This window comes from Hemicordylus capensis, chromosome 4, assembly GCF_027244095.1.
Source record: "Hemicordylus capensis ecotype Gifberg chromosome 4, rHemCap1.1.pri, whole genome shotgun sequence".
Taxonomy (NCBI): Eukaryota; Metazoa; Chordata; class Lepidosauria; order Squamata; family Cordylidae; genus Hemicordylus; species Hemicordylus capensis.
Genome location: NC_069660.1, coordinates 257,208,646 through 257,233,823, shown reverse-complemented (window position 1 = coordinate 257,233,823; position 25,178 = coordinate 257,208,646). Strand labels below are relative to the sequence as shown.

Sequence of the window (25,178 nt, the reverse complement as noted above, 5' to 3'; positions counted from 1 at the left end):
CGCTACAATACACAAAGATATAAGTATTGATATTGAACATTTTATAATCCTGATTATTTCTGAGCATATACAACTATTGGTGAAATCAGTAGTGTTTGCATGAGATATATAGCCATGCACCTGATTGTTTTACAAGCTCTTTATTTGGATTTGGGTCAAGTGTGATTGTGATATATAGATGAGCATGAGTGAGTGTCCTCTTGAAGTATGGATCTGTAATCATCCTCTAGCTCACCCTGAAATTTTTGAGTCTTCACATCAAATGCATACCTTGAGGCTTTTTCTTTTTAGAATTCTATATACACTCAAAAATCTGAGTTTATCAGCACTTCACATCCCTGCCAGTTCCTAAACCTTCCCTAAGAGGGGAAAAAAAACTTATATAGTGGAAACAAGGGGCAGGATAATGAGCATAGAGCTTTCATATAACAGCTTTCTTTTCCAGACAGGAGTCTCTTCAACTTTTAAGTAGGGATGTGCAAACCAGTTTGAATTTGAACTGGTTCAGATTTGAACTGGTTTGGTTCAATGTTTGAATTCAAACCAAACCAGCCATTAGGTTCGAGCTGCCAGTTTGAATTTGAACTGAACTGGGGGAGGGTTTCGATTCAAACTGGTTGGAAGTGGTTTGAACCTTCCAAAGTGTGTGGGGTGGTAGTTGGCACTCATGGGTGCCTACCACCCAACTCCCAAAGCAATCGGACACTTGTACGATTTTTTTAATGCTATAACAGGACTCAAACTATAACAGGACTCAAACCAGACCATTATTTCCTATTGTGAAGCACCCATGGGTGCCAAATACCACCCAAAGCCCCATGCAATTGGACACTCCAACAATTTTTAAATGAATTTTTGAAATATTTTTAATTATTTTTCTCATAGGGTCTAATGGGACATGAATCAGCCCCCTATCCCCTATGTGGAGTACCTAGGGGCACAAAAGTGGGGTGAGTGATAGGCACTCAGGGGTGCCTACCACCCACCAAACCCCAAGGCAATAGAATACTCCTCCGATTATTGGTGAGTTTTTAAAGTATTTTTGAATTCCCCATAGGGAATAATGAGGAATCCAGCAAATGTATAGCTTCACGTCGGGGGGACCGGGGTTTCCCAGAGCAGGGTGGGATGGGTAGTCATGCCCACTGGGGGCAAGGAAGCTACCAGAATTATTTCAAAGGATTTTGGCAAAGGACTGATTTTTAATTTTTTTTTAAGTTTACGCATCTTTAAGCTTTTTCCCCATAGGGAATAATGGAGTTCTCAGTAGCCCTACAACTCCACTTGGGGGGCACCGGCGGTGGCTGTGCAGTGCACGTAAGGTGCCAACCACCCCCATACCCACAAAACCCTGGGGTATTGGGTATGTTTGTTCCTGAGGTATTGAGGGTGTAGATTCTCTGGTAGCTACTGAAAATCTCATAGGCTACCAGAGACCCCCCCCCCACACACACACACATAGAGGTCTCTAGGGAGGTGGCATTTCCCATAGGGAACAATGGGGATTTGGGGCATCCCCGAACCCCACCTTTGACGGGTGGCAAGGCACCCCAAAGTGGCTCAGAGGGCATGGCAGGGATGGCCTCTACTACTCCCAGCAAACCCCAAGTGGATAGGATTTATGGTTCAAGAGATATAGAATTTTAAAGGTAATATTTTGAACTCAATAGAACTACTTTCCCTTAATTGTTGGCCTCAGTTCAGTCATCAACCAATGTAGGTCAGTAGGTCAAACTGCAGGCAATTCTATTCTATTGAGTCCAAATTATTACCTTTAAAATTCTATATCTTCAGAACAATTTATCCTATCCACTTACGGGTTGCAGGGATGGCTTCAGGCCATCCCTGCCGTGCCCCCTGAGCCACTTTGGGGTTCCCTGCCACCCCCCAAAGGTGGAGTTTGGGGCTGTCCCAAATCCCCATTGTTTCCTATGGGAAATTGAAAAATACCTTAAACATTCACAAAAAAATCACAGGAGTGCCCTATTGCCTTGGGGTTTGGTGGGTATAGGCACTCCTGGGTGCCTATGACCCACCCTACTTCTAGCAGTGGTGGTGTGCCCAAGGGGGGTGCCCTGCCACCCCCCCTTTTGTGCCCCTTAGCAGCAGCACTCTAACAAAACACACTGAGACAACTAAGAAGACAACCTCCTTGAACTCAAAAGCCACCACAGAAACACACCTGTGCCTGCACAACTGGGAAAGTCAAGACCACCAAGCAGCCAAACTAATCACAGCGCACAGAGACTAGCCAGTAACAACAACAGCCCAGCCAGGCAGCCACCTGGTGCAACCAACAACACAAGAGACTTAACTACCTGTGGCTGGGCAAGGGGCAGTAAGAACCCAGGCAGGCATGCAGACTCCTTGGAGGGAAGCAAGGAGGGGGTCACACTGCTGAAGGAGAACAACTTAAAGTGACACTCACCCACCAGGCCAGCTCTTTCTTCTGCTCTCCCAATCTCTTCGTGTGTGCAATCAATGCATGCCTTATGCCTGGTTTTTTTGCTCATTCCAATTACTGTCTGTCCTCCTCCATTTTGTAATAGTTATTTTGCTCAATTTGCTGGCTTTGCATTAGCTGAGATATTGATTCTGATTGGCCAGATGAGTGGCTCTCTGGTAGGCTAATGCACCTTTCCAGACATTAATAAACAGGTCTCAAACCATAGTAGAGAGACCTGAATGGACCCTGTGTGGCCTCCAAAGCAAAGATGTGGTGGGTCAGAGACACGCTTGAGTAGTTCTTTCCCCACACAGTCATAAGGCATGCACCCAGCAGCCAGCCTGGGTTCTTACTGCCCCTTGCCCAGCCGCAAGTAGTCTCTTGTGTTGTTGGTTGCACCAAGTGGCTGCCTGGCTGGGCTGTTGTTGTTACTGGCTAGTCTCTGTGCGCTGTTATTAATTTGGCTGCTTGGTGGTCTTGACTTTCCCAGTTGTGCAGGCACAGGTGTGTTTCTGTGGTGGCTTTTGAGTTCAAGGAGGTTGTCTTCTTAGTTGTCTCAGTGTGTTTTGTTAGGGTACCTGCTGCTGTGGGGCACAAAAGGGGAGTGTCAGGGCACCCCCCCTTGGGCACACCACCACTGCTTGTGTAAGATTGCTGTGGGGGTTGGGTGGTAGACACCCATGGGTGCCAACTACCACCCCACCCACTTTGGGAGTTTTGAACCAGTTAAAACCAGTTTGAATTTGAACCAAACTGGGGGAGGGGTTTGAGAAACCGGTTTGAATTCGAACCAAACTGGGCAAACCGGTTTATTGCATATCCCTACTTTTAAGATGGTGCTTGCTACCTATAGTTTTTATAAATACTTGTATTAAACATAACTTTATTTTTAAAAATCTGCAGTTGAATTAATTGAGGGCACCTTTTAGCTGATCAATATTTTATGAATCAACTAATCCACTTGATTAAGTTTTGCAACATTATTTAAACCTGATTGAGGCATTCCTTGTGAAAATAGGCCAAATATACAAAAATAGTTCAAGGATGTGTAGTCTCATATATTATTGATTTTAATATGCATTGTCCAATATTTTTAAGATTTATTTTTCAGTATGATTGTGGATCGAATTCGACAGATCCATGCAGGAGTTTTGAAATCCATGCTAAAGTCTTGCCCAAGTCAGAATTCTTGCTGAAGTCTTGAAACAATGTTACATGCTAACAATTTTGAAGTTTTAATGGGATTGTTTATACATGAATAGATCTAAAATTGCACTTTTAGGCCATGCTTTGAAAACCCCTTTAGATGCATATAAGGGCTTCTGTGCATGAACAAGAATTTCCCTGCCAGATTGTTTTCCGTGACAGCTCTTTGTGCTATGCTGGATATCACTTTTGGGTTTCCCATTTTAAGGATAGCTTGTGGATAAATTGGACAGGTGTTCGGTTTCAGAAAGGTATGATTATACAGTGTCAGAACTCCACTTTGAAATATAATCAGCAATGCTAATTTGTCTTTCTTGGTTTGTGTATGAGTTGTCTGTCACCTTAGTAAAGGACAGGGCTCCCTGGGGCTGGGACTCTGCCTACTGCTGCTCCTTGTGGTGATTTGCTGCACTGTAGCAGCTTTTGGGTTTCCAGGATTCGTGCTGTGAGGTTTGTAACTGGCTTCCTTTCAGACAACGACAGTAGACCCTGCTAACTGAGCAGACACCTTTTAGAGTGGTGATACTCATATTTAGCAGGGGGAGAGCAACTGTCCCTATCCACACCCATCACAGCATCCCTCCAGTGGCTGGTGGTGGTGTGTACCTTATGTTTCTTTTTGAATTGTGAACCCTTTGGAGACAGGGGACCATCTTATTTATGTTTTATTTTTCTATGTAGACCGCTCTGAGAATTTTTTTTTGAAGAGTGGTGTGTCTATCTGTCTCTGTGTGTGTCTATCTTGGCTCCCTGGCCCTGGACTGGCTACTCAGTGGATCATCTGATCTTTCTCTAACTTTCCCTGTCCTGGCCTGAGATTTGCACCCCTTAGCGACTGCTGCCCATGGCTCAGCTCCTGACAATATCAAAGCCTGGGGTTTTCTCCTTCCTTCCTTCCATCCTGCCAAGTTAATAGCTGCCTGTCTACCTTTAAGTATCCTGAAGTACTTTTAGGGAATTTTCCTATTTATGACCAGACTTACCTTGAGAAAGTGCTGTGGTGGGCTCTCCTTCTCTAGAGGTTTTCAAACAGAGTCATCTGTCAGGATGCTGTAGTAGTTACCTACACTGAGCTGGGAGTTGGACTAGAAGATCCCTTCCAGCTCTAAATTCTATGAGGTATAAATGTTTGTCCATCTGTCCTTCTTTGGGATACCCATGCTAATGCTGATATGTTTTGCTACCTGGAAGAAGTGCAGTTACCGAGCTCAAACTGGCTGGCTCAAACGAACTGAGATCTGGTAACATGGAGACATGATATTGATACCAAGGTGGGATGTGTTCTACAATCTACAGATGCTGAAATATGTTTTTGGAGACAACCTCTATAAAAGGAAGAAGCAAGCCTTTGCTTTGGTTTTTGAGGAGCAAAGTCAACTAGATCAAGAAAAAAGTCATCACCCACAGAAAGGTTGGAGGTGGTGATAATAAGGCAAATTGAAAAGCAAATTGATGGATATACTCCAAGCAACTCAAGCTGCCTGAATTAGTGAAAAAGCTGCAAGTGAATATACTAGAAGGATATGTGTATAAGTGGGAAAGCCCTGCTGGAGAAAATGAGGTAACCCAAATGAAATGTTCCTACTTCAGACTTCAGGGAATCAGGAACTGTGAGAATGTGGAGGAAAGCCTCCAGGCAGTTACAGAATGGGTCAGTTTTGACTATCATGAGTGACGCGGTTTGTGAGCATGCATGTCCTGCCTGCCTTCTGCTGAACAGTCCCAAAGCCTCTTACTCACATGAGGAAAGTGTGAGGGACATCAAACTGCCTCTCATACAAGGCATAAATACAACTTTTTGTAGTTAAATTGTTCTGCATTACATGTGAGCAAGGCTGGTCAGCCAGTATCATCTGAACTGGCTCAATGCCTAGACATTTGAATAAAGTGATCTGTCAGACATTAGTAGGTTCTGGGTGAGGTTAAGAAGACCCCAAATATTGAAAGAATACTATAACAGAATATACCCTTCTAAGCAATCTCTCAAAAGATGCTCCCTTTGCTAATGCTAATACTCCATCTTTCCTTGTCTTGATTTGAGCCTCAGAGACCAAGGGAAAGTGTGGGTGCGTGTAAGTGAGCACAATTGATGATGTTGCACAATATCATTACTGTTCATATGGCATGCCTGGTGAGGCATCAACCTTAGGTTCCAAATTCCCAGAGTTTGTTCATTCGTTCATTCTTTATCATATTTTTATACCACCTGATATGTGCTTCTCTAGGCAGTGTACAAAATTTAAAACCATATTTAAATACAAAACAATTAAAACAGTAGCATAAAAACAGAAATAAAAACATTTGAGCCATTTTGGAAGGGCGGTATAAAAATCGAATGAATGAATGAATAGCTTTATAGGTAATAACAGGCACTTTGTATTTCACCCAGAAACATATTGGCAGCCAGTGCAGTACCCTTAAAACTGGTGATATGAGGTCCCTTCGAGTTGTCGCAGAGACCATTCTGGCTGCCATATTCTGTATCAATTGTAGTTTCCGGACTACATACAAAGGCAGCCCCTTGTAGAGAGTATTACTGTAGTTAAGCCTGGAGGATACCAGCATATGTACCACTGTTTTAAGGTCATTTACCTCCAGAAATGGACGTAGTTGTTGTATCAGCTGGAGCTGATAAAAACAAAGCACTCCTGGCCACTGCCTCAATTTGAGAAATCAGGGAGAACTTTGGGTCCAGGAGCACTCCCAAACTACATATCTGATCTTTCAGGGGGAGTGTAACCCTGTCCAAAACAGGCAGATCTAAACCAACTCTTGGGTCCCAACCCCCACAGTCAGTACTTCTGTCTTATTTGGATTCAACTCCAGTTTGTTATCCCTCATCCAGCCCATCACCACCTCCAAGTATGCATTTAAAGAAGATATGCCATTTGCCATATCCTGATGAGGTTGACATAGAGAAATAGATCTTGGTGTTATTAGTATACTGATAACACCCAGCACCAAACCTCCTGATAATCTCTCCCAGAGGTTTCATGTAGATGTTAAAAAGCATTGGAAACAGCATGGAGCCTTGTGGAACTCCACACTTTAGTTCTCACTTTTCAAAACAACAGTCTCCAAGCAACACCATCTGGAATCTAGAGGTAGGAACAGAACCACTGTATAACAGTGCCACCCAATCCCACCCCCCTCATGTGGTCCAGAAGGATACCATGGTTGATGGTATCGAAAGCCACAGAGAGTCCAAAAGGATCAGCAGAGTCACACTCTGGAGCATGAGCCAAAATGATCTTAAACCGGCAGGCTTGTTTGATCGCGGAATTGTTTTTAGATTATGGCAATTGTTTTGTGATATAAGCCACCTTAGTTTTCTCTTTGATAATGGAAAGATGCGGGGTGGGGGGATGATGATTATAATGATGAACTGTTGGTGAGAACTACAGTAGCAGCTCTTGTATCTAATTCCGTTTATCCCTAAACTTACTCTGCAGCATGTGATTTAATATGAGTTTGAGCCTAACATCTTAAAACCATCAGGCTGGTGAATTTGGCCAAAAACACCATCAGAAATGGTTGATGTCCATGATGCCATATTCTGTCTGATGGAGAAGAAGCTGGCCCACTCCATTCCAAGCATTCATTTGTTGGCACAGCAAATGATAGCACTGATTCACTATTAGCTTTACATTTTACAGTTATCTACTTAGGTTTCATACCAGCGTTCAATTAAAAAAACCATAAATATCCGAAGAGTACTTTTAGCACTTTTCATCAAAAGTCTGCTCATATGGGATATTGAGCGAATGTGTTATGTTGGCTTCTGATTCATAAGAAAAGCCTTCTTCCATTTTATGTCTCAGATTCCCCAGTAACCTTGACAGCTGAACCAGTGTTCCATGACAACAAGCAGACCATTGATAAATAGCAACAAAACTATTAGTGCTTGAATTTATGAGATGAGTAATAGAGAAGCTAAATTATAGGCTTACTGTTTGACAAACTACAGCTTGACACATATTTGCAAATTTGTGTGTAGTGTATGAGAAAGAAAAACTTTTCTAATAACAGGCTCCCTTAGCACATTACATGGGAATTCGTCCAGCAAAAAGCAATGGTCTCTCTCCACAAAATATTTGTTAGGACTGAAGTACAAGTATTTACTAAGAAAAAGTTGGAATGAGACATTGGTTTATATTAAGTTCCAAAATAATGATTGGAACATACTCCTAAAGTATTTACTTTCATATTTAGGAACTTATGTATTTATGTATACTTGTGTAAATAAATATACATTTAGAAGGAATGAGGAAGATTCCCTTCTAGGTAGGAAAATATATATATATGTGATGAATGAAATGCAATCTTTTTCATCTTCTCTGATTGTCTGTTGGTGTTCTTTCTATCCAAATTGAATGGGAAATATGTAAAACATTTGGATAATCAATTGATCAGACGGGCTGTTCAAACTAAAAATGTATACGGTGTGTATATAGTTCTCTTGAATAACAGAGAACCTTGGATAACTGGAATTTAGCCAATAAGCAGTTCTGAAAATGTTATTACATTAACTGCAGTACTTCTTACTGTACAGTATTCAGTATGCCAGGTGCAGCCCATGAACGTGCCTCGGGGGAGGGGGGGGCGGCAGGCAGCATCTTTAAGTGTAAACAGAGCCAGTGCTCCATGTCACCCAGCAGCCCCTGCAACGGGGAATCGCCTTTGCCACTCACCTGGCCGCAGGTGGGGGCTCACCTCCGTGGGAGCCAGGTGAGTGGCAGAGGCGATTCCCTGCTGTGGGGGCTGCTAGGCGGCACAGAGCACCGGCTCTGTTTACACTTAAAGATGCTGCCCGCCGCCCCCACCCCACCCCAGAGGCATGTTCATGGGCCACGCCTGCAATATGCTACCTGTTGTTTTACCTTAGTAGCCTAGATGTCCTTGAAAAGAGACATCTATCAATGATTACTAGTCATATGCGACTTCCAAGTTCAGAGGCAGACTGCTCCCAAATACCAGTTGCTGGAAAGTCATTTGCCTCCTTCCTGCTTCTCCTTTTCCAGGAGGCATCTGGTTGGTCACTGTGAAAAACAGGGTGATAGACTACAATATAATGAATACAGTGATGGTAGATTACAATACAACTTTTCAGCAGAAGTTCCCTAAGTGGTTCACATAGATACAAACAAACAAAATGGCTCTCTGTCCCCAAAAGGCTAACAATCTACAAAAGAAACATAAGATAGACCCCGGCAAAAGCGATGGGGGGATGCTGTGCTGGGGATGGATAGGGCCAGTTGCTCCCCCACTGCTAAATAAAGAGAACCACCACTTTAAAAATGTGCTTATTTGCTCAGCAGAGTGTCTGATCCATCTTGTGTTCTAATAATAAGCAATTCTAATAGCAATCCTCAATTCTGTTCTACATTAGAACTGTAGAGTAGAATCCTCAATTCTACATCACAAAATCAAAATTAAAGGACAGTGCTAATTCATAGTACTGTACCAGACATCACTGTATAATACTGTAGAAGGCATCATAATGCTGTATATGAATATGACCAATATTTATATACCACTTTTCAACAGAAGTTTCCAAAGCAGTTTACACAGATATAAACCAACCAACCAATAAATAAATTAAATAGCTCCCTGTCCCCAAAGGGCTCAGAATCTAAAAAAGAAACACAAGATAGACACTAGCAATAACCACTGGAGGGGTGCTGTGCTAGGGATGGATAGGGCCCATTGCTTCCCCCCAGTAAATAAAGAGAATCACCACTTTTTAAAAAGGTGCCTCTTTGCTCAGTTAGCAGGGTATCACTAATTCATCTTACTGTGTAAGGCATCACTAACATGAGGAAATAAGGATCAGGTGTGGGTCAAATAACTTGTTCTGCTTTTGAACAGAGAGTTAAACTAGATGACCTTTTGGTGCTTTGCAAGTCTAATTCAGCCAAGCCTTCTTTTCCGTTCTAGCAACAAGTATTTTTCTATTTCTTTTTGTTACATTTTCAGCTTTGCCTAATGTAGAACAGGCTGATTGGGGATCAAAATTTAGCACTGAGTGGACTAAAATGCTTGAATGATACTAATCACATTCAGCTAAAGTAATAGTGGCCAAATATAGCAGCCTTGTGTCAGATAAAAAAATATTGTGTGTGTGACTATAAAGGTTGTGCTGAATGGTTGCTTGCAAAACGTTTTGGTGAAAATATAGCTGTGTAGTGTGTGTTCATTGCTTCCTGACAGACCCCCACCACAAGTATTTCAACTATGTTCATGGTTGTTTGTGTTCCCCCTCTCCACCGCTTCTTCAACACTATTTTATTTCCCTCTCTATATACCAAGCAATTAAGAACCATGGAGTAGGGGTGATAACATCACAAACGCACATGCCTGATCAGATTTGCCTATATAATGATGCCATGCTTAAATGCTTAAAGGGAAGGAAATGCTTCCTACGCTCACTGTAAATGACTTCATGGTAGTATCACATAGGCAATCAGATGTGGCTATATGACATTACAAAGCCAACTCAAAGTGGGAGTAATGCTTCTCTCTGAATGTGTGTTGGGAAGGTAGGAGTTTGGCTGTTCCTCCAATCTCCAATGATCAAAAGGGATGGTGTTTCTCATATGGGCCAAACATGTTCACAGAGGTGCCCGGCATTCATTTTGGCTGTAATGAATACCTTATTATTGAGAAATATTCATAAAATACTGTCATGCTGATCCAAAAGTGCATGTGCACTCAGTTGTCTAGATCAGTGGTTCTCAACCTTGGGTCCCCCAATGTTATTGGACTTCAGCTCTCATAATCCCCAGCCCCAAAGGCCTTTGGATGAGGATTGTGGGAGTTGAAGTCCAATAACATCTGGGGACCCAAGGTTGTGAATCTCTGGTGTAGGTTAATCTCTTTACAAATTTCAGTGGAAATATGTGGTCCACATATGTAAAGGAAACTTTACATAAAGGTTCTTCTCTTGTAATCATGCACACCTTGAAGGTCTGGGCATGAAAGAATGCCCTTGAACAATGCAGTACTATGTATGCTTTTGTAAGAGGGACCCGTCATTGGCAGACTTGTCATGGAAATAGCAAATTGCTGTCAGTGAGTCACATTGCATAAAAGATGCTGCAATGAAACACTGTAATATTAACTGAAAAATTGTGTTATATCCACAGTATTATGAACAAAATGTATACTAACAATAGATTTAGTCATATCTCCATGATCATATATTTGCTCACAATGGGTTGGAACTAGATCTGCACTTGTGAAATGGCACAAGCACAAAGGATATTCTCTGCCCCCCACTCCCAACAGTCAGAAGGGTTGGGTAGCATTGGAAATGTTGCAGAAACTGAGCACACAAACTTTCCACAAGTGAAGAATCATTTGTGGATGGTGCTTGGACCTGGTTTGTGAAGATGCCCTGCATGGTGTTGCCAGCTTGGTGTAGTGGTTAGAGTGCTGGACTAGGACCGGGGAGACCCGAGTTCAAATCCCCATTCAGCCATGATACTTGCTAGGTGCCTCTGGGCCAGTCACTTCTCTTTCAACCTAACCTACATCACAGGGTTGTTGTGAGGAGAAACTTAAGTATGTAGTACACCGCTCTGGGCTCCTTAGAGGAAGAGTAGGATATAAAAATGATTAAAACAAAAACATAAACATTTAAAAAATGGTGCATATCTTCAAGTTCCTCAGTTCTCAGGAGTGGCTTTTGAGGGACTATAGTAGGAATGAAGGGGAGCAAAAACCCTTGCACACGTGCCATTGTGCAGGCATAAGTCTGGATCCAGTCCAATGTCATTAACTACCCCAGGCATGAAAATGCAGTAAGAGTTGCAGAATAAGACTGACTTATTTCAATTCCTAAGCAGATAAAATTATCTGTACTCCTATGCTGCAGCTCCCAGTTTTTAAATGTTATACGAATACGATGGATATTTATGTACCACTTTTCAACAAACGTTTCCAAAGCGGTTTACACAGATATAGATATTGTCAATAGCAACATACTAGGCTGAGGTCATAGGAACACAGGAAGCTGCCATATACTGAGTCAGACCATTGGTCCATCTGGCTCAGTATTATCTACCCAGACTGGCAGCAGCTTCTCCAAGGTTTCAGGCAGGAATCTCTCTCAGCCCTATCTTGGAGATGCCAGGGAGGGAACTTGGAACTTTCTGTTCTTCCCAGAGTGGCTCCATCCCCTAAGGGGAATATCTTTCAGTGCTTACACATCAAGTCTCCCATTCATATGCAACCAGGGCAGATCATGCTTAGCTAAGGGGACAAGTCATGCTTGCTACCACAAGACCAGCTCTCCTCCCTTAAAGGGAGGAGAGATTAAGTCATAGTGGGAGGTCAAGGAATTGCATTGAGAACTTCATTGAAGCAGGGTTCATGAAAGTTTGCCATATCTAGGCTGGGAAATGGGTGCTCCCCAGTGTGGAATTCTAGATAAACACACAATGTTTTCAGACTTATTATTGTTAGGGATGGTCAAAGGTTCGAGAAAGTTTTACTTTTACACCAACTCCATATATGTCTGCCATGATGTGCATTAGAAGTTAACTGAGCAGAGTATGGCCACATTCAAAACTGTTATTAAAATTTATTTCAGAGAGAATCTGTTTTGATTGAACATCAGAAGTCAACATTATAGAAATCCTGTGATGCATGTACATCTCTTTGTAAATCTACATGTCTCCTGTACATCTGCAGTACATACCCATGACGACATGCATTTTTACTTTCTTTCTGTCAGTGCAGGAGTATACAGTTCAGACTACTCCTCAGGCCACTTTAAGGGTTTTGTGAGATCAAGAGGGCTGCACTTTCTACATTGATATGAAGTGCTCTGAAGTTAGGAAATGGCACAATACGTAAGGTATTTAGGCAAGCATATAACATTTTTTATTACCTATTATTTTTTTCTCACTGAATGGAATGCTACCAATATTTCTAACTATGTTAATTCCTTTATGCCTAGAAGCATTCAGAGGCATCTTAAGGGTTCCACAACACAAGCTTCAGGCTTTCCCTTTTTAAACATTGAAAGTACTAATTGCATAAAGTTTCATTTTTCTGCTTGGATACTGCCATATTCTGATTAAAATGGCAGTATGGTACCATTAAAGTAGAGTGAAACAAAGTCTTATGCTCTGTCTCTCACAGCTGATGGTACATCAGATGTGGTCACTCAGCGTCTTCTTACTGCCTTATCCATTGTGCTGGTTGAAATACTGCACACTATTCCAAATAAAGGAGGGCTCAGTTTAAGAAGAAAACAATTGCAGGAGTCTTCTGGAGTTCTACCTCTCACAACAGTGGCGGCTCCCCCATGAGGCAATGGCTTCAGGTGGTGAGTGTGCTACAGGATAGCAAGTGGGGGAGGGGCAACCTGCTATATTTATTATTGATTGATTGATTGCATTTCTGTACCACTTAGTATAGAAATCTCTAAGCAGTGTAGGCATCATTGAAACTGCCTGCCACCACCTCTCTGCTACCAACTTTGGTCTTCTAAACCTCCCGCGGCCCCACCCCAGGCAAAAACCCAGCACTGAGACAGTCCCTCTTCTCACAGGCCTCTTTGGTGTTGCACCATGCTCTGACCTCTGGCCAGCCCTGCTGTTTGCTGTAGCAGTCAAAGGGCATCAGCCTTTGCTGGCTGGTATGCCTCTCACCACCTCCTCCACTTCAGCTCTCTCTCTCTAGCATTTAAGGTCCACTTTGTCTCCAAAAACACTTCTTTACTCTTCTCAGAGTCTGACTCTGTGCTACTGCTGAGAAATGGGGTCATGACATGAATGGAGATATCTTGCCCACCTTTGTTACCTAATACAGATGATTAACTTACCTGGTGGTCGATGTGGAGAAGCCCAGCCCCCAACCCTTTACCACATGTTGTTTTTATTTTATTATTTTGTTAAGAATATTTACATTGAGCCTTTCAAAAAAAAAAGTTATCAAAGTGCTTTACATAGCAAAAAGAATGAGAAAAAGAAATAGAAAATGGTTCCCTGTCCCACAGGGGTTCAGAGCAACACAAGGGAGACACCAGTAAGCAACAGCCACTGAAAGGATACTGTTCTGGATAGGGGCAGTTGCTCTCCCCCTTTTAACTACTGGAGAACCTCGATATTTGCAGTGATTCTGTTCCAGGCTGCAGCCACAGATATGGAAGTCACGAATATCAAGGCATGGAATCCTATGAGATTGCGGGGGTTAGGTTCCTGGCCAGCTGAAAATTGGCCGAATTTTGAGGGGGGGGCTTCTTACCATGCTCTGCTTCTCCCCCAAGTCATGCTGTGCCCCCAAATTGGCATCCCCCCACATTTTTTTACAAAGATGGGAGCCATTTTGTTGCTCTATTGAAGAAAATGGTGGCACAAAATGGCCTCTGCGGTTATATCCAGCCACCTCTGATCCACAGATGTACAAGGTAGGCATGTTTTATTTTATTTATTTGCGTATGCCAAGGTCAGGTGTCTTTTTCAAAAAATCAAAAAGGTGTGATTTTTCCCAACCATGGATACATGAATCCATGGCTGTGGAATCCGCGGATATCAAGGTCCACTTTAAGAGGTGACTGTTTACCTAGTTAGCAAGGGCATTATAATCTGTGGCAGAAAAAAGATCACACCATGTTTGCATTAAAAAAGACAACCAAGCAACCAGGCCGTAGAAAACTTGGTCACACTGTAAATTAGTAATCTGTATTCAGCCAGAGACAGCTCCAAATCTAGAGGCTCTCACATGTAGAGGCCCTAGTGTCTAGATGGGTCTCAGATGAGCAGAAACTGCCCTGAGAACTTTGCATGAACTGGCCCAACATGAAGTGCATGAGTAGCCACTTACTTGTTGGATCCAGTGTTCTCTCTAACAGGGATTCCCAGATGTGGTTGACTACAACTCCCAGAATCCCCAGCTGCATGGCTTTTGCTTGGGGATTATGGGAGTTGTGTACAACAAGGTCTGGGAATCCCTATTAGAGGAAACACTGGTTGGATCCCAACAAAAGTTTGGATTATGGCAGCAGCATGTAGCTTAAAGTGCTGCTGCTAAGAAAGAGTTCATGAACCTGTTAACTCTGAAGAATGTGAATATTCATCTCCTTTCTCCTTTCCATTATTTAAAAAAAAAACTATTTCTTGCATGTGTGTAATGTGCTGCATACTGTACATACAAGATCTGAAGAGTGTCTTATTTTGAAATACTAATCTAACTGCTGGCATGGCCGATCTACTAATGAGGACAGTTAAGACAGCCACCTCAGATGATGGATTGACACATGGAGCTTTCCCAGGCTTTACTGGAGGTTTTCTGTGAGGCTTTACTGTGAGTTCAAAGTCGCCACAAAAAACCTACTTAAAAAGTGGAATTTTTTTTTTACTCCAGATATAATTCAGGCTACATTGTCTGATGAAAATCCCAAATTGTGTGTGAAGTGCTCCCTGATAGCTCACAGAAACTTCAGTGTAAATTTGGCCAATATGTGAATGCACACCTCCATTCTGGAGGCGATGCAGACTAAAAGCCAGGTGTGAAAAACTTCATGGAGCAGATTGGCCACTACCTTTGGCTATCTCACTCTGCCTCATGCTAGGCAATCCTCAAATTCTTTCCCCTTGGCTGTAGCACATGCATGTACCATCTGCCACTGCCTTCCTTATCCTGCTCCTCCCTCCATTCTGGTCACATCCCACCCTGCCTTTGAAAGGGCAGAGGGTGGAGAAGTGGCAGGAAATGTCCTAAATCACTTCCTGCCATTCCAGCTACCCTGCCCTATGCCTTTTCAAAAGGTAGTGTGGAGCACAATTAAATGGAGAGAGAAGCCGGACAAGGATAGTGGCATAAGCTGTGGCAGATTTTGCTACCAACAGGTAAGGAAAAGTGTGGGGGGGAGTGGGGGGTCAGGGGAGTGATATCAATAGGGGGAAGCAAGGGGTGAGGAATCAGGGGAGGGGTGGGGGAGACAGGCATGTGCAATTGGTGTGTGATGTGCTTTGCACATAGGGATAAATAGGAGAAGGGGAGACTGAGTACTAAGAAGGCAAGACTGGTGGGTAGGAGTGGAACAGCCTCCAACCACAGCAACTTGGGCATCAGGGGAGCTTGGGGTGGGCCTGACTGTCAGAGCAACCAGATCTAGAAATGAAAAGAGAATGTATATACAAAAACAACAACAATCATATTATGCAATATTATCTATTCTGGTATTGGCCAGTGTTGTTAGTTACAGGAGCACTGCATATCCTTGAATGCGTATCCTGAGCACTATCACATTGTGGCACTTACTTTGCTGTAACAGATATATGCTCCATAAAGCACAGTGGTTTTTAAAAAGTGATTAAAGTATCCATTATAATGATCTCCTGTTTTGTACAGCATGGTAGCGGATCCACAGAGTTTGCCATTTAAGATGCACATTGATTGCACTGTAACTTCCACAGCACTGCTGTCCTCACATTTGTTTCCATGTCCTTTATATTTGCAATGGTGAATTGCCAACCAGATGCCTTGCCAAACTGGATTTTTTTTTAAAGCAAAAAGCTTAAGTTAGTCATATGCTACCATCCAAAACAATCCGAATTGGTGCCAATTTAGTGCACATAAGTTACCTTGGAAGGATTAATTTATGCTGTTGAGCTTTGTAATATGTGTAACCAACAGGGAGCTGTCTGGAGACAGGGATTTTTGCAAATCTTTCAGCTAGATCAATGAGCCAAATGCAAAATCTCACAACCAGGGGCATCATGTAGATTTGTGATGCTCCCTAGGGGAGCTGGGGTCCAGCAACCAATGAGTGGATTACACTGATCCATAAATGCAGGTTTTCATCTGTGACAGATATAATATAAATGCTATTATTCAGGTTGCATAACTGGGTGAGAACAACAGACAATGAATATTGCTTATCAAAAAGCATAGATTTTTGCAGCAGGTGAACAGACCTTTGGGGGGACTTAGACCTTGTCACACAGTTCAGCCGGAACTGGACGCCAGCTTGAATGTCCTTATATACCATAGTAGACTTATCAGTACAGAGAACTGTCAACTGAGGTGTTAATTCCCATATCACTGAGCTTCATATTTCTGCACAAAGAATGATGCACTATCATTCTGTGCATTGGCTATACTGAATGAGCCTATCCAGTCTCATCAGCAACCCCCTGGCATACTTAGAACAGCCTTGCTGGATCAGGCCCAAGGCCCACCTAGTCCAGCATCCTGTTTCACTCAGTGGCCCACCAGATGCCGCTGGAAGCGTACAGGCAGGAGTTGAGGGCATGCCCTCTCTCCTGCTGTTACTCCCCTGCAACTGGTACTCAGAAGCATCCTGCCTCTGAGGCTGGAGGTGGCCTATAGCCCTCCGACTAGTAGCCATTCATAGACTTCTCCTCCATGAAGTTATCCAAGCCCCTCTTAAAGCCATCCAGGTTGTTGGCTGTCACCACGTCTTGTGGAAAGAAAATTTCACAAGTTGATTATGTTTGCTTTCATTGACAGAAAGGAGGTGGACTGTCATGTCTAGAAACATTCTTATGTTGCATTCCTGCATACACAGCACAATAGTGAGGAGGCTATTGATATTCTAAAGCAGGCATCCCCAAACTGCGGCCCTCCAGATGTTGCTGAACTACAACTTCCAGCATACCCAGCCACAAAAAATTGTGTCTAGGGATGCTGGGAGTTGTAGTTCAGCAACATCTGGAGGGCCGCAGTTTGTCCAGGCCCACAGTGGAATCTCATGGAATCAAAGGGTCGTTTTTATTCAGCCATCTTCACTGTTGCCTTAAGGATGTTATAAGATATCTCAAATGTTCTTGGTGTTCAGTCTTCGTGCTCTTCAGTATTCAGTCTTCTGAAGATCTGGCTTACAATATTTTAAAGGGTCATGTTATTTCATTGATTATTTTATGTTTTTTGGTGACATTTTATTTTATAGTGTTACGATCAAGAAAATTATTTAGGTAAGTATTCATATGCAGGGAAGATAAAAGGCTGACATAGATTCATGATGGGTTTAAATAAAAGATACAACAAATATATGATGAAGATCCCAAAGTATTAGCAAAACAGATAATTCTGCGTGTGTGTGGTGCACACATGCATATGTGCATAGTTTATAGTTCAATATTATTGATCTTTTAACAAATAATATATATAACAATTTCTCATTTGCAAGTGATTAAAAATATTTGACAGGATCATTCTCAAAAATAATTCTTTGAGGTAGGTTAACATTTGCCCATTAACAGACACCAGGATTACCCACTGAATTCATGGCTGATGTGTGAATTGATCCTAGGTCCAACACTGGAACTACATTGTCCACATCAGACAACCTATGTGACCATTTTATTATATTAACCTTCTGTTCTCTTAACTCATTAGTGACAAATGGAGATGCCAATTGGGGGGGGGGCTATTCACATGACCACATGGGTGGGCGGGAGGAGGCAGGGTTCAACCTACTTTCCCCCATACTATCAATCTTAGTTGCTTTGGCACGCAAACCATGCATCCACACACCCCACGCTGCCAGGAGCACTGTGGATTACTATCCATGCTGCTCCCGGCAGTGCAGATCAACAGAGGCTGGGACTTCTTTTCATTGCCTTTGGGTATCCCACAAGGCACCACACAATGAGTGCATAGCCTTGGGGGATTCCCACATCAGACGGACATTCTAGTCACCCATCTCTGTCTTTCTTTGGGCTTCATGGATCCCAAGGAAACCTTGCAGCAAGGTTAAGGTAGCAGTTGCTCTCTTAACCTTGGCTAAGAGCTGGGCTTGGGAGCGAGGTTAGGCTGGGCAGGAGCACCAGGATCTGTGTGGATCCTGGAGCTGCACACAAGCAGCCTAGTCCTTTGTGTTCTTATTTTATAGAAGAACTAGACTTACAAATATAGTTTTGAACTGAAAATTTACCATTCTATCCATTCATCCATAAAATCCCACAAATCTATTTACAGACATAAGCATCAGGAAAAGGCACTCAAGCTGGCATCCTCTAACCTCCAACCTTACACAACTGAGCATAACAGACAAAGTTGACACATGTAACTTGTAGTGTAATTTTCACATTAGCGGTTTCGATGGATTAAAGTAAGGGTGTGCCGTCGAGTCGATGCCAACTCCTGGTGACCACAGAGCCTTGTGGTTTTCTTTGGTAGAATACAGAAGGGGTTTACCATTGCTATCTCCCACACAGTATGAGATTATGCCTTTCAGCATCTTCCTATATCACTGCTGCCCAATATAGGTGTTTCCCATAGTCTGGGAAAAATACCAGCAGGGAAGAGAGCTGGTCCTGTGGTAGCAAGCATGACTTGTCCCCTTAAGCTAAGCAGGGGCCACCCTGGTTGCATACGAAAGGGAGACTAGAAGTATGAGCACTGTAAGATATTCCTCTTAGGGGTGGAATAGTTCTGGGAAGAGCATCTAGGCTCCAAGTTCCTTCCCTGGCATCTCCAAGATAGGGTTGAGAGATAGTCCTGCCTGCAACCTTGGAGAAGCCGCTGCCTGCCTGTGTAGACAATACTGAGTGAGATGGACCTATGTTTTGACTCAGTATATGGTAGCTTCCTATGTTCCTATGATTTGAACCAGAAACCTCTTGCTCCCTAGGCAAGTTACTTCCCCACTGCACCATTAGGTGGCCTTTCTAGGGATTAGCAGACCACTAAAAATATTTTCTTTTCCCTTCCTGGTCAGATATAGTCTCATCCAGAACAGAGTTTAGATTAACATATGTTAGGATTAAGGATGGTTTAGGGTGTGTGTGTGTGTTTGTGTGTGTGTGTTTATACACCGATTTTGGGTAGCCATGAAAGCAAAATGGTGTGATGGGGTTCATCTGTGTCTTCCTTTTTAACTCCAACAGCTAAAATCAAATCCATACTCAGAGACAAAAGATGCAACTGTAATAATATTACTTCATTTTTTTTTCTTGGAAGGATACATAGACTTCTGTAATGTATTATTACTATTACTATTTGTAGTGGTATTTCTACTATTCATTTTCATTCCTTCCATCCTCAATACTTTTACCTGACTGCAGTGCCTACAAAAGCTCCATGGCCAAGAAGAGGAAAGCTGAAGAACAGATTTCAGGCGTTCCAGTCAATAAAAGGAAGTCTTTGCTGATGAAACCCCGTCACTACAGTCCCAGTGCAGAAGGCAAAGGAGAAAACGAGGACAAGGCAGAACTGCAGGATGACGACAGCAACATCCACAAGACAGGTATGAAGGAAGACTGATGCCGAATGAATGGAAGAAACCTCATATTCCCAAGGGCAGAAGGGGCATGGGCAAATCATCTCACTGGGTAGTATCAGGTGGAAGGTGGAGTGATTTGGACTCAGTGGCTAACATCCTGAGTCCTGACTAATGAGGTGTCCATGCTCCAAACAACTGTAGGACACATCAAGCGCCCAGTTTCATTATGAATTCTGAGTGCCATTCTGCGGGAGCATGAATATTTCGGAGTGCTGTTCTTACTACAGAAGTACTCTATAGAAGCAGAACCATGTCCCTTAATGTGCAGACCTGTGTTTGCTTCTACAGAGTGCTTCTGGCACACAGGAGACCATTCCAAAATGTTAGTGCTGTTACACAATTGCACTCATAACTTTGAATGCAATGAAGCAGTGTGTGGGCTCTCACTGAGTCCCTGCAGCTGCTTGAAGCATGGATGCTTCATTAGTCAGGATGTCAGCCAGTGTCTGAATGTACGTTTAGACTGAGAAATGAATGTGACAAGAGGGAAATAAATCTCAAGACAAGATGGTGAAAGACAAAATCATTCCCTTCCAGGTCCAGCATGAGTCAGAGATAGACTAAACAGTTAAAGCATTTATTTGTTAGGAAGCATTGTCAACAGAAGTAATATTGTTAGGTTGGGATGCTTCCTTTTCCCAGAGGTGTAGTGGTTCTGATTTACCTTGTCCTGATCACAGAATGGCCCAGGTATGCTAGCTTCTGGTTTGAATTTCTGGAATTTGCAAAGCCCGCAATGCATATGGAGTTTTCTCTTCCCACAACCTTTTCTCCCTTAAAGTGATTAATATTCACAATTGTGCACATTGAAAATATGTTGTGGGGTGTGTGTGTGTGTGTGTGTGTGTTTGCTCTGGGTGTTGAGAAGGCAGCTGTGAACAGAATCACATCAATGTTCCTTGGAAATGTCTGCAATACACAATTGACATGATTCAATAATTCAAAAGTGATTTTCACACATTTTAAGACAAAAGGATTTGAATTGCATTGATAACCTGGTCCTGTGCATATTTACGCTGAACTTAGAGGGACTTAATTCCAAGTAAGTGCGCATAAAACTCCATCCGCAGATGGCATCTGTAAAGAAGCATTCCTACACAGACTTTCTAGTGAGTAAGTTTCACCAAAATTATCAATGTAGATTCCTAATCTCCTTGTCCTAAAGGAGTCACTATGTATTTGTCAGTTTCATGTTCTATTAGCTCTACATTAGGAATCAAAATGATTGCTGATTGAATTGTACATACTACTGTATTTATAAAAAGCCAAGCTTTGTTTTGCTTTTTAAATGTCCATGTACATTATTTCTGTTGAGGGAAGAGAATCCACAGCAAAGAATAGAAGGACTGAAATAAAATTCACTCTAGAGCCTTAATAACAGTTACCGAGCAGACCAGAAAGCTGGGGTAACTGCAAACTGCATAGGCCAACTTCTGAAAATAAATATACAGATTCTGTGCTGAAAATCAGAAGACCATGGGACAGTAGCCTGGACACCATCAACTTGAAGATTTTTGAATCTGAATGGCAGAAATCTGTCCACTCCTACAGTCAACATAAACCAAGACTTTTGAAAAACACAGGCTATTTTTATTGTTATAAATATATCCAGGAAGACAGAGGCTAATTCGCCTGCCTGAAGAAATGCTGCTTGGCTCAAACATTTAGCAGAACAAATTAATATGCAAGTTTACTTATGCTTATATTTTATCTAGCCACAAATACTTTTTGTTTTAACTCAACTAAGCTTATTTTTGTTACAAGCTTTGGGGGAATTCTCTAGCGTATTTGGTGAAGAAAGTAACAATTTGGCTTACTTAGTTGCATGAAATGACACATTGAATTAGGGGTATAGCAACAACTGAATAGGGGGGATGCAACTGTCCCTTGGCCTCTGAGGCTGGATGACAGCTTGCTCTTACTCATCCCCTTACACCCATGTAGAAGACGTTGGCAGGGGGCAGGGGCCCATCTTCATATTTTGTCCCAGAGCCAACTCCAACCTTGCTATGCCCCTGTATTGAATAAAAAAAAATCTACAAATATATTTTAACTCATTGCTTGCAATCGTATATTCTGTTATTCAGCTTAGTATCCAATCCTGTGAGCACTGCCCCCCTGTAAGTACACATATACCCAGTTCAGATGAAACTATCTTATACTGAGTCAGGCCACTAGTCCATCTAGCCTAGTACTATCTGCTTTATCCACATTCAGGCGTAACACAAAACCAGAGTTAAACGGGGCATAGGTTGGAACTCCGTTAGGTTCATATGCATGCAAACACAGTTTTGTGGCAAAAGCAACCCGTGGTTTGCCTCACCAAACTCCAATTTGAACCTTCAGTTTGTAGTAGGTTTTGCTGCCCCAACCTGAGGTTTGGTGGCAGCACCATTACATCAGAACATGGGCGGCACCATAAGCACATTTCCATTCACTTTCTGGAGCCTCAATCATAGAGACAGTGGCACAGACCTGCCCAGGATGGTGCCTGCTCCATGCCAGTGGCACTTCTTTCTGGCTGCCTCTTTGAGCACTTACCCTGCCCTGCCTGACTTTGATCCAACAAAGCAGTTGCCCAACAACAGGGACACTGCTACATCCTATACTGAGCTTGGCAGCCACACAGCAAAGTCACACAGGGCCATGCCCTCTTTCAGCTCTTGTCTCTTGATTCCCCCTTCCTGACAATCAGGAGAGAAAGGGGACAGGATGTAAAGATGGGCAATAAGTGATTTACTCCTCAAAAATGAAGCATCAGTTATGTTTGTTTGCAAGCACATGAGATCCCATTAGACCACTGGGATGGGAACATATGGCAGGGTGAGGATATCCGAAGTTGGGTTTAAAAGGAAGCCCCAACCAGGAATTCTTGAAGAGTGAAGGTCTATTTTTTTGCACAGTGATGTTGGGGTAGGGGGCCCCACCCCCTTCCCCTTGGAGGGTACCTGTGTGGTCCCTAGGCTTACTCATGAGAAGGCCCGGGCAGCAGGAACAGCATTGCACCAGTGAAAGGAGTGATTCCTCATAAGTGATTAGAATGTTGTCTGATCTGGAGCAGACCGCTCACTCATGAGAGTATAAGGCTATGGGGATACCGCTTAACAACTCATGAGAAGAACCATCTGTGGGGACAGGGGTGTTGGGAAGGATCACTAATAATGTGTGATGACAAACCCCCTTCTCCCATGGACTGCTCTCTCACAAGAGTGTCACACCATGGGGGCCAGACGGCAGATGCCGTCCGGCCAGGTTGCTCTATATAACATAGCCGTGGGATGGGTAACCCACTAACAGCTCTCCCTGTCTTGGCAAATGCCACCAAATAGCGATCAAAGCATGCCCTCTGCCAGCCCATCTGCCCATTTGAACATATCCATCTTTGTTTGTGCCTGGAACAGTGACCCCACTCTCCTGGGGTCACTGAAAATTGGGGGTCCCCTCTCCTGCAATTCCCTGCAGTGGCAGATCTGCATACAGTGCAATGCCACTCCAAACCTGGGAATGAGAATAAAAATCAAGACCTAGTGTTTCACCAGTCCACACATGTGGCAAGGCTGTGACACATAGAGTGTCACAATCTCCTTTGTATGTGTGAAAGTCTTCCCGGGGAGGAGGGGGTTGCAGTGCAAAAGTTCTGTTGTTAACCAGAGAGAGCGGGGATGGGGCTTTGTTGGGTAAGCTCAACACATGAGTGTGCAGTCCAATGGAAGACTGAAGGATTTCAAGCCTAAGGTCTTCCCCAGTAGACTGGCCCTCTCATGAGAGTCGTAGTATGCTGGTGGCATGCTGCAACTGGAGTAGGAGTGTACTTTTGTCTGCATGGACTGCTTTGCAAGGGTGAGCACTGACAAGATCCTCCTTGGTTACAGCTGGCCAGACCCCAGGATCATTTGCCCTCATATATCTATACACATCCTCCCAGGAAGTCATCAGGAAAGCGGGTCCTGTGGTAGAAAGCATGAATTGTCCCCTTTGTGAAGCAGGGTATGCCCTGGTTTACATTTGAATGGGAGACGTGTGAGCACTGTAAGATATTTTTGTTGCTGCAGCTTTATATCTTATGGTTATATTGTACTTGTTTTTAAAACTTTTAATTAGATTTGTATTTTTATATTCCAATGTAATTTTTATTGTGCAGTTTTTATAGTTTTATATTTTAAATGTCTTGAAAACTGCCCTGAGGTAATTTTAATGAAAGGCAGCCAGGGTGCAGCTATAATTGAGCGAATGGGTTCAAAGAACCAAGGCCCCCCAGCTTCTGAGGGCCCACCAGCTCCACCCCTCCTTATTTTCTCCATTATTGAGAGGGTGATGGCCTCTCAGCTCCAGACAGTCTTGGAGGAAACGGATTATCTAGACCCATATCAAACTGGCTTCTGGGCTGGCTATGGGGTGGAGACTGTCTTGGTCGGCCTGATGGATGATCTCCAACTGGGAATGGACAGAGGAAGTGTGACTCTGTTGGTCCTTTTGGACCTCTCGGCAGCTTTAGATACTATCAACCATAGTATCCTTCTGGAGCGTCTAAGGGGGTTGGGGATGGGAGGCACTGCTTTGCAGTGGTTCCACTCCTACCTCTCAGGCAGGTTCCAGATGGAGTCCCTTGGAGACTGCTGTTTTTCAAAATCTGAACTTTCCTATGGTGTCCCTCAGGGCTCCATATTGTCTCCAATGTTGTTTGACATCTACATGAAACCACTGGGAGAGATCATCAGGAGATTTGGTGCAGGGTATTATCAGTATGCTGATGACACCCAAATCTATTTCTCCATGTCAGCCTCATCGGGAGAGGGCATAACCTCCCTAAATGCCTGCCTGGAGTCAGTAATGGTCTGGATGAGGGATAACAAACTGAGACTGAATCCAGATAAGACAAAGGTACTCATTGTGTGGAGTCGAAACTCGAGACGATTTTGATCTGCCTGTTGTGGATGGGGTCACACTTCCCTAGAAGGGATAAGTATGCAGTTTGTGGGTGCTTCTGGATCCAAGTCTCTCCCTGGTGTCCCAGGTTGAGGCAGTGGCCAGAGGTGCCTTCTATCAGCTTCGGCTGATACTCCAGCTGCGTCCATTTCTTGAGATAGATGACCTCAAAACCGTGGTACATCTGGTGGTAACCTCCAGACTGGATTACTGTAATGTGCTCTATGTGGGGTTGCCCTTGTACATAGTCCGGAAACTACAGTTGATTCAGAACGTGGCAGCCAGGCTGGTCTCTGGGTTATCTAGGAGAGACCATATTACTCCTGTATTGATGGAGTT

The 25,178-nt window shown here is 43.2% G+C and overlaps 1 protein-coding gene across 14 annotated transcripts in view; it reads left to right on the top strand.

The window, feature by feature from the left end:
- ST18 (ST18 C2H2C-type zinc finger transcription factor) overlaps positions 1 to 25,178 on the top strand; it is a 366,586-nt gene that overhangs the window by 250,169 nt on the left and 91,239 nt on the right. For 13 of the 14 annotated variants that reach the window (XR_008306967.1, XM_053249365.1, XM_053249361.1 and 10 more), the window contains one exon: positions 19,696 to 19,877. Coding sequence is in view for 13 of the 14 variants with exons in the window: in XM_053249365.1 (XP_053105340.1) it covers positions 19,696 to 19,877 (182 nt within the window). In the remaining variant the exon portion in view is untranslated. Of the gene's footprint in view, positions 1 to 5,110; positions 5,214 to 19,695; positions 19,878 to 25,178 lie in introns of those variants that run through there. The other variant, XM_053249369.1, reaches the window with a different exon arrangement.